At 41.7% G+C, this 13,397-nt stretch overlaps 1 protein-coding gene across 1 annotated transcript; it reads right to left on the bottom strand.

Annotated features, from left to right (window-relative positions):
* Positions 1 to 10,549: 10,549 nt before the first annotated feature.
* On the bottom strand, positions 10,550 to 11,888 carry Tbcc (tubulin folding cofactor C). The gene has a single exon (XM_046426248.2). It carries the CDS (start codon positions 11,832 to 11,834, stop codon positions 10,797 to 10,799), a length of 1,038 nt encoding a protein of 345 aa, XP_046282204.1. The 5' UTR covers positions 11,835 to 11,888; the 3' UTR covers positions 10,550 to 10,796.
* Positions 11,889 to 13,397: the final 1,509 nt, after the last annotated feature.

The following is a 13,397-nucleotide window of genomic DNA, read 5'->3' as shown; positions in this document are numbered from 1 at the left end:
AGTTGGAATCCCATAGTATGTCGCCTTTTCAGATTGATTTCTTTCCCCTAGCAATATGTTTTTCTAGCTTAGTGTAGTTTATTTCTATTTAGCATAGAATACATTCCATTTATATGGGTATACCATTGTTTATCCATTCAACTATTAAAGACTACCTTGGTCACTTCCAATTTGGGGCAATTATAACTAAAACTGCTTATAAGCATTGATGAAGGTTTTTGTATAGATGTAAGTTCTCAACTCTTTTAGGTAAATAGGAGAGTAATGACTGAATCATATAGTAAAACTTTAATTTTATGAAAAAACTAGAGAGACTGTACAATTTTGTATTCCCACCAGCAATGAATGAATGTTCCTGTGGCTATACATCCTTGTCAGGATTTGGTATTGTCTATGTTTGGGATTTTAACCATAGTAATGAGTGTATATACTGGTATCTCATCACTATTTTATTTTGCATTTCCTTAATGATGTTTTATATTGAGTGTTTTTGTATATGCTTATTTGCCATCTATTTATCTTCTTTGGCTATTTTTTTCTTCTTTATTAGGCATGCTGACACACACCTGTAATCCTAGTCACTCAGGAGGCTGAGGCAGGAGGTTTAACTGCAAATTCAAGACCAGCCTGGGCAATTTAGTGAAACCCTGTCTCAACATAAAGGCTTTTAGGGGTTTTGTTTGTTTGTTTTTGATACCAGGGATTGAATCCAGGGGTGCTTAACCACTGAGCTGCTTAATCACTGAGCCACATCCCCAGCACTGTTTATTGTTTATTTTGAGACAGGGTCTTGCTAAATTGCAGAGGCTGGTCTTGAACTTGTGATCCTTCTGCCTCAGCCTCCCAAGCCACTGGGATTATAGGCATGCACCACTGCATCATCAAAATAAAGTTTTAAAAATGGGCCAGCGGGGCTGGGATGTGGCTCAAGCGGTAGCGCGCTCGCCTGGCATGCGTGCGGCCCGGGTTCGATCCTCAGCACTACATACAAACAAAGATGTTGTGTCCGCCAAATACTAAAAAATAAATATTAAAAAATTCTCTCTCTCTCTACCTCTATCTCTCTCACTCAAAAAAAAAAAATAAATAAATAAAAATGGGCCAGGGATGTACTCAGTGGTAAAGCCCTGCTGGGATCAATCTAATTTGACTTCTCAGAACAGCCTGCGCATAAGCACAAGGAATTTTAAGAACAAACCAATTCATGTGTGTTGTGGTGCTGGGAGAAAAACACAGGGCCCTATGACTACTAGGCAAGCTCTCTTCCACTGAGTTATATCCTTAACCCTACAAACAAATTTTGTTCTCAAATTCCTTTCCACTTAAAACCAAAGAAGGCTTCATGATTAAAATAAGAGCCCATGAGCTCAAAGCAATGGGTGGATCAAATTCCCATCCGAAGTCTCCTTTATTCCCTTCTGAGGGAGACTCCACAGATTCCCACCTGCACATTCTTTCAGACCTCCAAATCACTAGGTAAAACCAACAGTATATTTCTCCACAGATAGAGGAGGTGTGAGAACAAAGCAATGAGGCATAAGTTTTTTCCCTCCAACATAGTCCTCAGGAAAACAAAGCACTTATTTCATCATTCAACACAAGTTTGGACTTCAGTTGGCATCTTCAAAGCCTGGTTCTGAGCCATATAGAAAAAACAGCATGGTAATATTATTGTCACACCACATTGTGGGTCAAAAACCCACAGGCCTGGGCTGGGGTTGTAGCTCAGTGGTAGAGCCCTTGCCTTGCATGTATGAGGCACTGGGTTTGATCCTTAGCACCACATTAAAAATAAATACATAAATAAGTTATTGTGTCCATCTACAACTAAAACAAAAAACAAACAAACAAACAAATAAACAAAAACTCATAGTCCTGCACCTAGCAACTCAGGAAGCTAAGGCAAGAAGATTATAAGTTTGAGGACAACCTGAGCAACTTAAAGACTCTGCCTCAAAATAAAAAGGGCTAGGGATGTGGCTCAGTGGCAGAGCACTCCTGAGATTAATCCCCTCTACCAACAAAAAAGAAAAAAAAAATTTCCAGGGTAATTGCTCTTTTAACAGCCAAGCCTTGTTTCTAATAGCTTTGGAGAAAATGGGACATTCTCAAGGGAGACAGGGGTCCTCTCAAAGAAAAATAGCACACCCCTCCTGTCCTCCAATTCTATTGGGGGTTCCTGGGAAGTGTCCAGGGTCCCACTCAGGGTCATCTTTTGACTTTTGACTGACAGTAAAGGAACAGCAGTAGAGTGACTCCAAGAAAAAAATGGCTTCTCTTGAAGATGGCTGCGCTACACCCCCAGCCCTTTTAATTTTATTTATTTTGAGACAGGCTCTCACTAAATTGCTTAGGGCTTTGCTGAGTTGCTGAGACTGGCCTTGAACTTGGCAATCCTCTTGCCTTAACCCCGCCCCCCTCCCCCCCCAGTCACTGGAATTACAGGTGTGCTCCACCATGTTCCACTCTTCGTTTTTTTTTTTTGTTTGTTTGTTTGTTTGTTTTTAATTTTTAAACAGAGTCTTACTAAGTTACTTAGGACCTTACTAAGTTGCTGAGACTAGACTTGAACTTGATCCTCCCATTTTAATTCTTGACCATCTGATTAATTCACTAAAAAGAGTGAGCTGAGGTTTCTGGAGTCACTGTGTTGTGCCATGATTCTTCCAGTGGTGGATGTTCAAACAACAAGAGGCATGAGTAAACTCCTAGCTCCTATGCAAAAAAAAGAAAAAAAAATTGAAGACAGTTATCCTGAGAGAAACAGTGTGTGAAAGACTGCTTTGCTAAGCTTAGAGAACCTCTTAGGAACATGTATGTGGGCGAGAGAAAATCAGAGGGAAGGATAAGAAGAAAGATTTGATGTAGAGACCAGAAACAAAATAACAACAAAAAAAAATTAAATAGCTTTTTAGAAAGTTTACCCAATAAATCAAGCAACTCTCTTCTTTTATCTGGAAGTGGTAAACCATGAAGGACAACACCAAGCAAAAATAATCAACTCTGTGGATGCCCCCTGGTGGCCAGAATAAGAATGGCCTCAGTGAATGGAAAAGCGGGTTTGGTTGGGGAGATAATATAGCTTACATTTCACTCAAAAGGTAACCATTCTAAATACCTTTGCTTTTGCTTTTTCATATAAAAATCATTAGTGTTTCCCCACATACACATTTTTCACTTATTTTTGAGATTTACATAAATTGTTTGATACTGTGTGTAATCTTCAGGAATCTACTTTTTTTCCACTCAATGTGTTTTATGAAACATAGATATTGTTTCATAAAGTTATAGTTCATTCTCATAGTTTATACTACATATGATACATTCTTTCATCTGTAGCTGGATGATTTCTAGTGTTTTGATTTATGAGCAAAGCTCATTCAACATTTGTGTGTGTGTGTCTTCCAATGCACAAAAGTTTCTTGAGGTTGTTACCTTAAGAGGTGAACTGCTGAGGGGAGTTTGTAAAAATTTGATGGTATTATTTCTTCTTTAGGTGTTTGATAAAATTTACTATCAAAACCATTTGGAGCTTGGTGTGGAGACACACACTTGTAATCCCAGCAACTCAGGAGGCTGAGGCAGGAGGATCACAAATTTAAGGCCAGTATCAAGAACTTAGTGAGACCCTGTCTCAAAATAAATAATAAAAAGGATTGAGGATGTAGCTCGGTGGTAAAGTGCCCCTGGATTCAATCCCCAATGCCAGAAAGAAAAAAAAAATCCATCTAATATGTGATTAATTTATTTTTTCCTTACTGTTCTACTAAATTACGTTTTTTGGGGGGGGTTTTGTTTGTTTGTTTTATTCATTTATTATATTGCAGTCCTAAAAATTGAATCCAGGGCCTCACACATGCTAGACAAGCAGTCTACCACTAGCTTTACATATTTTGAAGCTCTATTATTAGGTGCATACAAGTTTAGAACTAATATATTTTCCTGTAAATTTAGCACATTTTTTTTTTACTTTTGTGATTCCTTTTAGCCCTAGTAATGTTTTCCTTAAAGTCTATTTTGTCTGATATTAATAGATCTGTATTAGCTTTATTTTAAAGTATTTCCCTGATATTTCAATCCTATTACTTTCAACATTTCTGCACCCATATGTTTTAAACAGCATATAGCTGATTTTAACAATCCAGATTGCCAATCTATGTCTTAAGTGAAAATTTTAGTCCATTTGTATTTCATATGGTTACTAATGTATTTGGATTTATGTCTACCAATTTATTTTTTGCTTTCTTTTTGTCCAAATTTTACTCTTTCTTTTTTCTTTTTCTATATTTTTTTGGGGGGAGTGGGGTACCAGGAATTGAACTCAGGGGCACTCAATTACTGAGCCACATCCCCAGCCCTGTTTTATATTTTATTTAGAGATGGTGTCACTGAGTTGTTTAGCACCTCGCCACCGCTAAGGCTGGCTTTGAACCTGTGATCCTCCCGTCTCAGCCTCCCGAGCCACTGGGATTACAGGCATGTGCCACTGTGTCCAGTTTTTTCTTTTTATTTTGTCTTTATTTTTATCAGGACTGGGATTGAACCCAGGGCCTTCAGCATGCTAGGCAAATATTCTACCACTGAGCTACATCCCTAGCCACCTTTATTGGGCTTGTTTAGGTGATTCAAAGTCACCATCAATTGAGAAACACTATTTCTGGGGATGTGGCTCAGTGGTCAAGTGCCCTTGAGTTCAATCCCTGGTACCAAAAAAAAAAAAAAATGGGCACAAGCTGTGTGAAAACCAGCTTAACAAGGGCCAAGAGAATAGCAAAAGTGTTCATACTAAATATATTCTATTTGTTTCCCCAAATTCATTTTTCACTTATCTCTACCCTCCTCTCTGTCTTGCAAGCTGATTCATATGGAATTCTCCAACATTCAGAGGACTTCTTTGCCCTGAAATTTTCAACTGGGTTCAGTCAATGGAAAGAAGAGAGTGGTATTTTTCAATTCCCATGACTCTCTCCCTAATTGCCTCTCCACCAATCAGATGGATTGGCTGTATTCTTTCTTCCTCTGAAGGCTATAATCCTGTCCTGTATCATTCTCATTCATTCCCCCCACCCCGTCTCTTTTTTTTCTCTCCCTCTCCTTTTCACTCTTCTCCCTCCTTTAGCTAACAGTTTTGTCCCTTCCACCCTAGGCCTTAGGAATGAAATGGGTATCACACCATCCCTTCTTGCTTTTCCTCTGTCCACTGCTTTGTAAATAACTCCTATATTAAGCTCTTTACAATTATCTATTTTGAGTGTGGCATCTGTTTCCTGCCAGGACCCTAATTCTGTGTGTTTGATTAATGGAAATTAGTTCAGACTAGCTGGAGCATGAATGTGTGCGACGAAATAGTAGAACATCATGTAAGAACAGTAGGCTGAGAACAGATGGTAGAGGGGCTCGTCTCCCAGGCCAGGGATTCCATGGGAATCTCAGAAGATTTTAAACCAAGACTGAAATGCTTTAAGAAAATGAATTTGGGGGCTGGGACTGTAGCTCAGTGGCAGAGAACTTGCCTAACACGTATAAGGCACTGGGTTCAATCCTTAGCATCACATAAAAATAAAATAAAATAAAGGCATGCTGCCCATCTACAACTACAAAAAAAAATTTTTTTAAATAAGAAAATGAGTTTGGTAGCTGAATGCAGAATGGTTTAGAGATTGAAGTGGAGAGACAAGTTGGGAGATGATTAAAATTTCGGTTACAAGAAGAAAACATTTGGGGTTAGGGTTGTAGCTCAATGGTAGTGCACTTGCCTAGCATGCCTAAGGCATAGGGTTTTTGATTCTCAGCACCATATACAAATAAATAAAACAAAGGTCCATCAGTAACTAAAAAATATTTTAAAAAGAAAACATTTTGTAACAGATTAGCAAAAATCAAAAAATCTGATAACACATTATGATGATAAGGATGTGAAGAAATAGCTCTCCCAGACATTGCTAGTGTAGGTGTAAACTGATAAACCTCCTGGGAAGGCAATTGATGATGTCTATCAATATGATAAATGTTTATAACTTGGTTTAACAGCTGGGTGCAGTGGCAAACCCCTGTAATCTCAGTGATTTGGGAGACTGAGGCAGGATTGCAAGTTCAAAGCCAGCCTCAGAAATTTAGCAAGGTCCTAGGTAAGGAAGCGAGACCCTGTCTCAAAAAATGAAAAGGGTTGGGGGTGTGGCTCAGTGATTAAGCACCCCTGGGTTCAATCCACATTGCAATAAATAAATAAATAACTTGATCCAGCAATTTCAATCCTAGGAACTTGTCTACAAATATAAGGGCACACATGCTAAATGGTTTATGTTTAAAGTTATCCATTATAGCATTTTTCTAACAGCTAAAGATAGGAAAGTACCTCAAGGTTTATCAGAGACTGGTTAAATAGTATGGTACATTTCATATAACAGAACATATAAAAGAAAAAGATAAAAAAGAAGGATGATTCTATATGTACTTATATAAAAATATCTTCAAGTATAATGTTAATGACAAAGGTGAGTCACAGATTATTATATATACCATGTTTCTATTTGGATCTGGTAATGAAAGAATATACAGTATTTCATAGACCAAAAAGATTTAAAAAAAAAAAAAAAAAAACTAATGAAGAATGATTGCCTTCCAAAGAGAATTGAAGGATCTAGAACAAAGGAAAAGGGGACATTTACTTTATACTCTAACCCTTTTGTACATCTATAGGAATTACCTATGTTTAAAAAACTCCATTGCACTGTAATCTTAGAATCAAACCTCTATGTTGATGTCAGTTTTAAACTCAAATTGCATTTTTGGTGACATAAACACACTGAAGAGACATTCAATTAAAAAAAAAAGTCTTTATAATGAAGTTTTTGAATATGTGAACAGAATGATCAAATTCGTTGAGTAATAGCTTTGAATTCTCTTTATTGGTGCTCTAGACCTATTGTTTCTCTCCTGCAATAGATTGTTGTTTTCCTCCTAAAATTCACATTGAAATCCTAACCCCCAATGTGATGGTATCAGGAGGTGGGCCTTGGGTAGGTAATTAGGTCCTGCCCTCATGAATGGGATTAGTGCCCTTAAAAAAAGGACTATAGAAATTACCCTGCCTCTTTGGCCATGTAAGGGTGTGTAGAGAAAACAGTCTACAAAACAGTCGGCCCTCATGAAACACAGAATCTGCCCTTGCCTTGATCTTGAATTTCCTAGCCTTCAGAACAGAAAAACAAATTTTTATTGTTTATAAGCTACTTAGTCTATGGTATTTTGATATAGCAGCACAAACAGACTAAAACAATTGATCTTATCCCTTGCTAAAGTTTAGGGAATGTAGCATCTGAAATGGTGGAAGGCAGGCCTTTCAGCACTAACTACTTCCCTCTGTCACTGCTGCTGCTCTGAAGGGACATGGAATAGGGATTTCTTTCTTCTTTTTTTTTTTTTAATTTATTTTTCAGTTTTCAGTGGACACAACATCTTTATTTTATTTTTATGTGGTGCTGAGGATCGAACCCAGAGCCCTGTGCATGCCAGGTGAGCGCGCTACCACTTGAGCCACATCCCCAGCCCCTGGAATAGGGATTTCATCCAAAGAATTTTTTTTTTTCTTTTTGTTGTGCTGGGGATTGAACCCAGGGCCTTGACATGTTAGGCAAGCACTCTACCAACTGAGGTACATCCCCAGCCCTCATCCAAAGAATTCTAACTCTGGATTGGTGGTGGATATAGATGGCTCTTCTAAACATGTAAACTTGTGCAATGTGCTCAAGCAGAAGAGTGGCTTTAGGGAGGAGGAAATGTGCCTCTAGAAAGGAAGATCAGCAAAGATAAGAATTTTTTCAAATATTGAGGGATATTAGGGGGGTACTAGTCACGTGGTCTATAATGTGTTAATCAGGGGAGGTTGGCAGAGTTATGGGCATAAGATTGTAAGCTTTAGGAAAGTAGAAAAAGGTCTGGAATACTTGACATAAGGATTTGGAAAGAGCCATTCAAAGACAATGGACTTGCTCAGCTGAGATTAGTTACCAATTATCGTTCAAACTGTTGTGATTTTGTTCTTAGAAATTGAAGGTTTGAATTAATTAATTGATTAATTGAAGGTTTGCAGAAGATACAAAGAATTTTATTTTATTTATTGTTTTGGTACTATGGTTTGAACCCAGGGACACTTAATCACTGAGCCACATCCCCAGGCCTTTTTATGTTTTATTTTGAGACAGGCTCTAAGTTGCTTAGGGCCTCTCTAAATTGCTGAGGCTGGCTTTGAACTTCAGTCCTCCTGCTTTAGCCTCCCAAGCCACCAGGATTAGATTTTAGTTTATTTGATTGATTGATTAATAATAGTGCTGATCTGACCCAAGGTCTCAGGGCTTCAGGCAACCTAGGCAAGTGCTCTACCACTGAGCTACATCCAAGGATTTTATTTTTTAAGCATAATTAGTTAGCTTTCCAGTAAAAATGATCAGTCCACAAATATAAATCATAAGCCCAATAGTGTCTTAAGAATTGTTTTCCCTGAAAAGTGTTAAACCATTGGTATTAAACCATTAGTCCTGAGGGGCATGGCCTTAGAATACTAGTCACAGCTCCCAATCTGTGAAACTGATGAAGATCCTTTATCAAGACTAACAGTTGAGGGGGAAAAATCTGGATTTACTTTCCACTTTCCATTAAGGAGTAGTAGGATTTCTGCCTCCTTTTTGATATCTTGTTAGATTTTACATATCTTAGAAGCCAATTTAAATAGCCTTTTGTAACGAGATAGAACATATAAATTATTGAACATAAAAAACATTTAGGTATTTCAAAAGCCCCTAAATATCTATCTATCTATATTTATTTATTTATTTTTATATTTTAGGTATTTAGGGGGGCTGGAGTTGTGGCTCAGTGGTAGAGTGCTTGCCTAGCACTTTGTTTTCATTTTGAGGCAGGGGCTTACTAAGTTTTCCTGGCTGGCCTTGAACTTGGAATCCAACCTTCCTGCCTCAGTCTTCAGAGTCACTGGGATTATAGGCCATGTGCCACAGTACCCAGCTTTTTCTGAGATACTCTGTTTTGTTTTTTTCAGGAGGTACTTTGTCTGAACCCAGTGGGTTCTGCCACCAATCTACATCCTCAGTTCTTTTTTATTTTGAGAGCATCACACTAAATTACCCAGATTGGCTTGGAACCTGAAATCTTCCTTCTCGGCTTCCTGAGTAGCTGGGATTACAGAATACAGCTGCACCCAGTAAGAATAGGCATGTCTGCAATTATGAAGCAAATCCCCAAACAGCTTATTTTATTTTATTTTTATGGTGCTGGGGATCAAACCCAGGGATTTCAGCATGTTGGGAAAGTACTCTACCACTGAGCAAAATCCCCACCCCTCCAACCCTTTTTCTTTTACAAGTTTCCACTTACAAATTCTGAAGAGGGCTGAGGTTGTATCTTAGTGGTAGAATAAGTAAATTAAAAAAATAAAGGTCCATCAACAACTAAAAAACAAACAAACAAAAAAAACCCCTCTCAATTAAATAAATAAATAAAGGTATTGAGTCCATCTACAACTAATATGATTTTTTTTTAAAAAACAAGACTGAGGGCTGAGGTTGTGGCTAAGTGGGGAAGCACTTGCCTGGCACATGTGAGACACTGGGTTTGATTTTCAGCACCACAAAAATAAACAAAATAAAGATATTGTATCCATCTCTAAGTAAAAAATAAAAAGATATTTAAAAAAAGAAAGATTGATTTGATATGGTAAGAAATTTGTAAAAATTGCTGAAGAGATGGACCTCTGTAATCCTAGCTAACTGGGAGGCTCAGGAAAGAGGATGGCAAATTTGAGGCCAGCCTGAGCAATTTAAGACTCTCAAAATGAAAAGTAAAAAAGGGATAGGAATTAAGTCAGTAGTAAAACACACCTGAGTTCAATCCACAGTAGTAGGGGGGGAAAAAAAATAAAGATTTTGAGGACTTAATAACCTAATATGAATAAGGGGCTTAAATCAGTGTCTCGATGTTATAAACACACAAAAGATTTGTAGCCAAGCCAAGCAAGATCGCACATGCCTGTAATCCAGTGACCCAGGAAGCTGAGACAGAAGGATTCCAAGTTGAAGGCCAGTCTCAGCATCTTAGTGAGACCTGTCTCAAAATAAAATTAAAAAGAATTGGGTACAGAGCTCAGTGAGTTCAATCTCTAGTAAACCTCCCGTCCCACAAAAATAAACAAATAAATAAATAGTAATTATTTTGGTTTTACAATTGGTAAGATTCATTAGCCTTTGGCGGTGCACCAAAACTTTGGACCCAACAGTGGATTCCAGAAATCCAAGCTGATATGTAGCTGAGAGTCAAGGAGTCCTTTGATTGCCCTGCTGAAATACTTAAGTAAAGCCAAACCTTCAATGCAAAAAACCTATGTTAGGTTTGCACAGGTTCGACATCATATTTCCATATGAACTGGCTGCGACTAGGGCACTACCTACCAACTTCCCTTATTAAATATTTATTGAAGGTCTACTTTATTATGCAATGATCAGTTTTAAGTACCACAAATCATTCAAAATCAACACAATACACTCTTCTCCGTTTATTGCTTCAAATTATCAAAGAAAAGCTTAAAGACATTACCGAAATAGCAAAAATGTTGTTAGATCTATCACGAATTTAATGGAAATCACAAACAGGAGCTTATCACAATCTCAAGCCTTAAAATACTGAAAACATATGCAATGTAACAACAATACTAAACGGATTTTGGGGTCCCTTTGCTGGAGTTATTCCCACATGGAAAGTATGTGGTAGGAGTGAAGGACAACTGCTCAGTCCCATTGGATCTTTCTCTCCTCTTCAGGAAGAATACTCCAGTTTGGGGAGGCCACATCCCGGGCCAGCCAATTGAAATCGTCAACGTTGGTCCAGTTGTTTTTGCTCCTATCTAAACCAGAGCCCTGGAAGTCCTTTTCGATCCCCGGGTAACTCCAGGTATAAGGAGCGAACTGGATGCCGCTGCAATCCTCCACTATGGCCCTGCTGGTCACCTGTAAGAAGATGCGGGTGTTTGTGGTACTGTGTAAACGGAGCTGTTGGCAGGCTACGGCCAGTATGCAGTCACTGCAGTCTTCCAAGAACACAGAGGTGGACACCGGGCCACAGAGCACCTTGCAGCTGCGGGCCTTGGTCAGCCGCAAGGTGTTAGGATTACCATACAGTTTGATAGTGCAGTTGCTCAGTTCCGTCAAAAGGATGTCGCGCTGGTGCACCTCGTCGGCTAGCTTCTCCAGGACTTGGAACTCCAGGTTGGAGAAGCCACAGGCCCAGCTGAAACCAAGTGCTTCCTCGTCCTTCAAGGGTAGCGACGGGGTCATGATGCCTTCAGCTGCCGGAGCGACGGGAGCCGTGTCTACTTTGGTGGCCAAAGCAGCATCCTTCCTTCGGGTCTTGAAAGCGAACCGCTTCTTGGGCTGCAGCTCCTGGCGCCGTTCGGCCAGGGCAGCCTGGAGATGCGTCAGCGCCTCTTGTCCCTGCCTCAAGTCGTAGGGGGCTAGGAACAAAACTGAGTCGTTGAGAAGCTTCTGCAGCCCTTGGAGCCGAGACGTCGCCTCCTCTAGCCGCTCGACTGATTCCTCGCCCTCCAGGAGCTCTTCCACGGCCGCTCGTTCCCGAGAGAAGGCGGCGGCGAAAAAGTCGCTCTTCTCTTCTTCCACCTCCTGGTTCTGCCGCTTTTGCTTCCGCTTTTCCACCTCCAGTTGCCTCTCTTGCTCGCGTCTCTGAAGCCGCTCAGGAACCAGGCTCAGATCCCGCTGGGACCCCATGTCCGGGTTTCCCACAGCGGCGGCGGAACAACCAGCACTCTCCATTTTGATTTTAAGCTCCCTCTCTCCTGCTTTCCATCCTTGGGGCGCGCCCTCCGTGAGGCCTCCCACCAACGCGTCCTGTGATTGGCCGGGGACACTTACGTCAGCTCCCCAGCCTTATTTTCTTTGCCTATTGGCTCCTCGGCGTTGGAGGGGCAGGGAGGAGAGGCGGGGCTGGCTGACAGTGGGGGTGGGGAGACAAAGGTCCTTGTGGATGGGTGGGGTGGGAGACAGGCGGGGGAAGCTTTTTTTCCTCTTAAAGGGGCAGGACTTATATCCGGGATTGTGGGGTGAGTTGCAGCAGCGGTAGCTGCACATGTGGGTTTGTTTATAAGAACAAGGTTAGAAACTCGCAGGCCTCCCCCTCCCCCCAGCTTCTTCCTACTACCCCCTTACAGGCCGGAGATCCGTTACTGGGTGGTGGGAGGAATGTGTGCTTGTGGTGGGTGGGGGGACAGGTAGTGGTGAGAAAGATGGAGGGGGGGGGGATATTGCACCTCCCGGCCCGCGCCGGAGGAAGCAGCAGCTGGAACAGCTGGCTAGGGAGCCGCTTGCATGCCTCTGGTTTTTTTCTCTTCCCTTCCGCTACCCCTTCCCCCAACCTATTCCTGCCGCCCCATAACCTTATCCTTCCCGTCCTCCCCCATCCACTGCAGTTCGGCGCGGCCTGGGGACTCCTGGGTCCCCACAGGCTGTTACTGGGGCAAGAGAAGGCTAGGGGCACGGCGATGGGAGAGACTGGGTTCCTCGCTGCAACCGTTTTTGGGGGACCTGGGGGAATCTAAAAACATTACTATTTTTTTGGCCAATTGCTGCAGTCGGGGGAGTGGGGGCAGGGGAGGGTGAAATTCTACATCCCCATCCCCTTCCTCCCCCCCCGTCCCCCCCGCCGCTCGGTCCCGGCCACTCCCTTCGCAGCTGAGCGCCACTGGCCGCGCTGGGCTGAGACCCCAGCCCCGGACTCCGCGCCTCTCTGTAGGGCCGTTCGTCTTTAGGAAAGCGATGGGGAAAACGGTACATTATTTCTAGAGATGGTGGGAGGGATTTGTCACCGGAAGTGAGCGAGCCTAACCTAAAGTCGGGACCAACCCGAGGTGTGAGTGGGCAGCCAAGACCGCGCATTCACTGGCAAAAACCCGGCAGCCGGCGGGCAAGAACCCCCGACGCAGCCGGCTGCCGGGCGCCGCAGCCTCGCATGCAGAGTTCAGCCCCGCCGAGCTCCGGGGCCTTCTTGACCCGCCCGCCCTTCCAATCCTCGGCTTTACCCTGTCTTCTCCCATTCCCAGCCTCCACCGTTTTTAATTGGGTATTAAACGGCCCCAGAAACTGTCACTTGAAATTTCCTCGATATGCCTGCATTTTGATGCAGAGAAAGATGGGAGGAAAGAGAGCTATTGAATTAAATTGGGATTAAGACCGATTTCCAATTTTCACGTCCCACTCGCCTCCTTTCCTAACCACTTAAAAAAAAAAATCAAGAACAAAACACATAAATTCCCGGGTTGAAGAGAGTATTCCTCCGCTGCGTCAGCACAGGTCACACCATGTGGCAAAGTCCGCGCGGGG

This window comes from Marmota monax, unplaced genomic scaffold, assembly GCF_021218885.2.
Source record: "Marmota monax isolate L192 unplaced genomic scaffold, Marmota_monax_Labrador192_F-V1.1 WCK01_AAM20220418_F8-fsc00187, whole genome shotgun sequence".
Taxonomy (NCBI): domain Eukaryota; kingdom Metazoa; phylum Chordata; class Mammalia; order Rodentia; family Sciuridae; genus Marmota; species Marmota monax.
This window is presented reverse-complemented; position numbering and strand designations above follow the sequence as displayed.

Excerpts from the sequence above, each read along its gene's own strand:
- Tbcc (XM_046426248.2), bottom strand. The coding sequence starts at position 11,834 with ATGGAGAGTGCTGGTTGTTCCGCCGCCGCTGTGGGAAACCCGGACATG.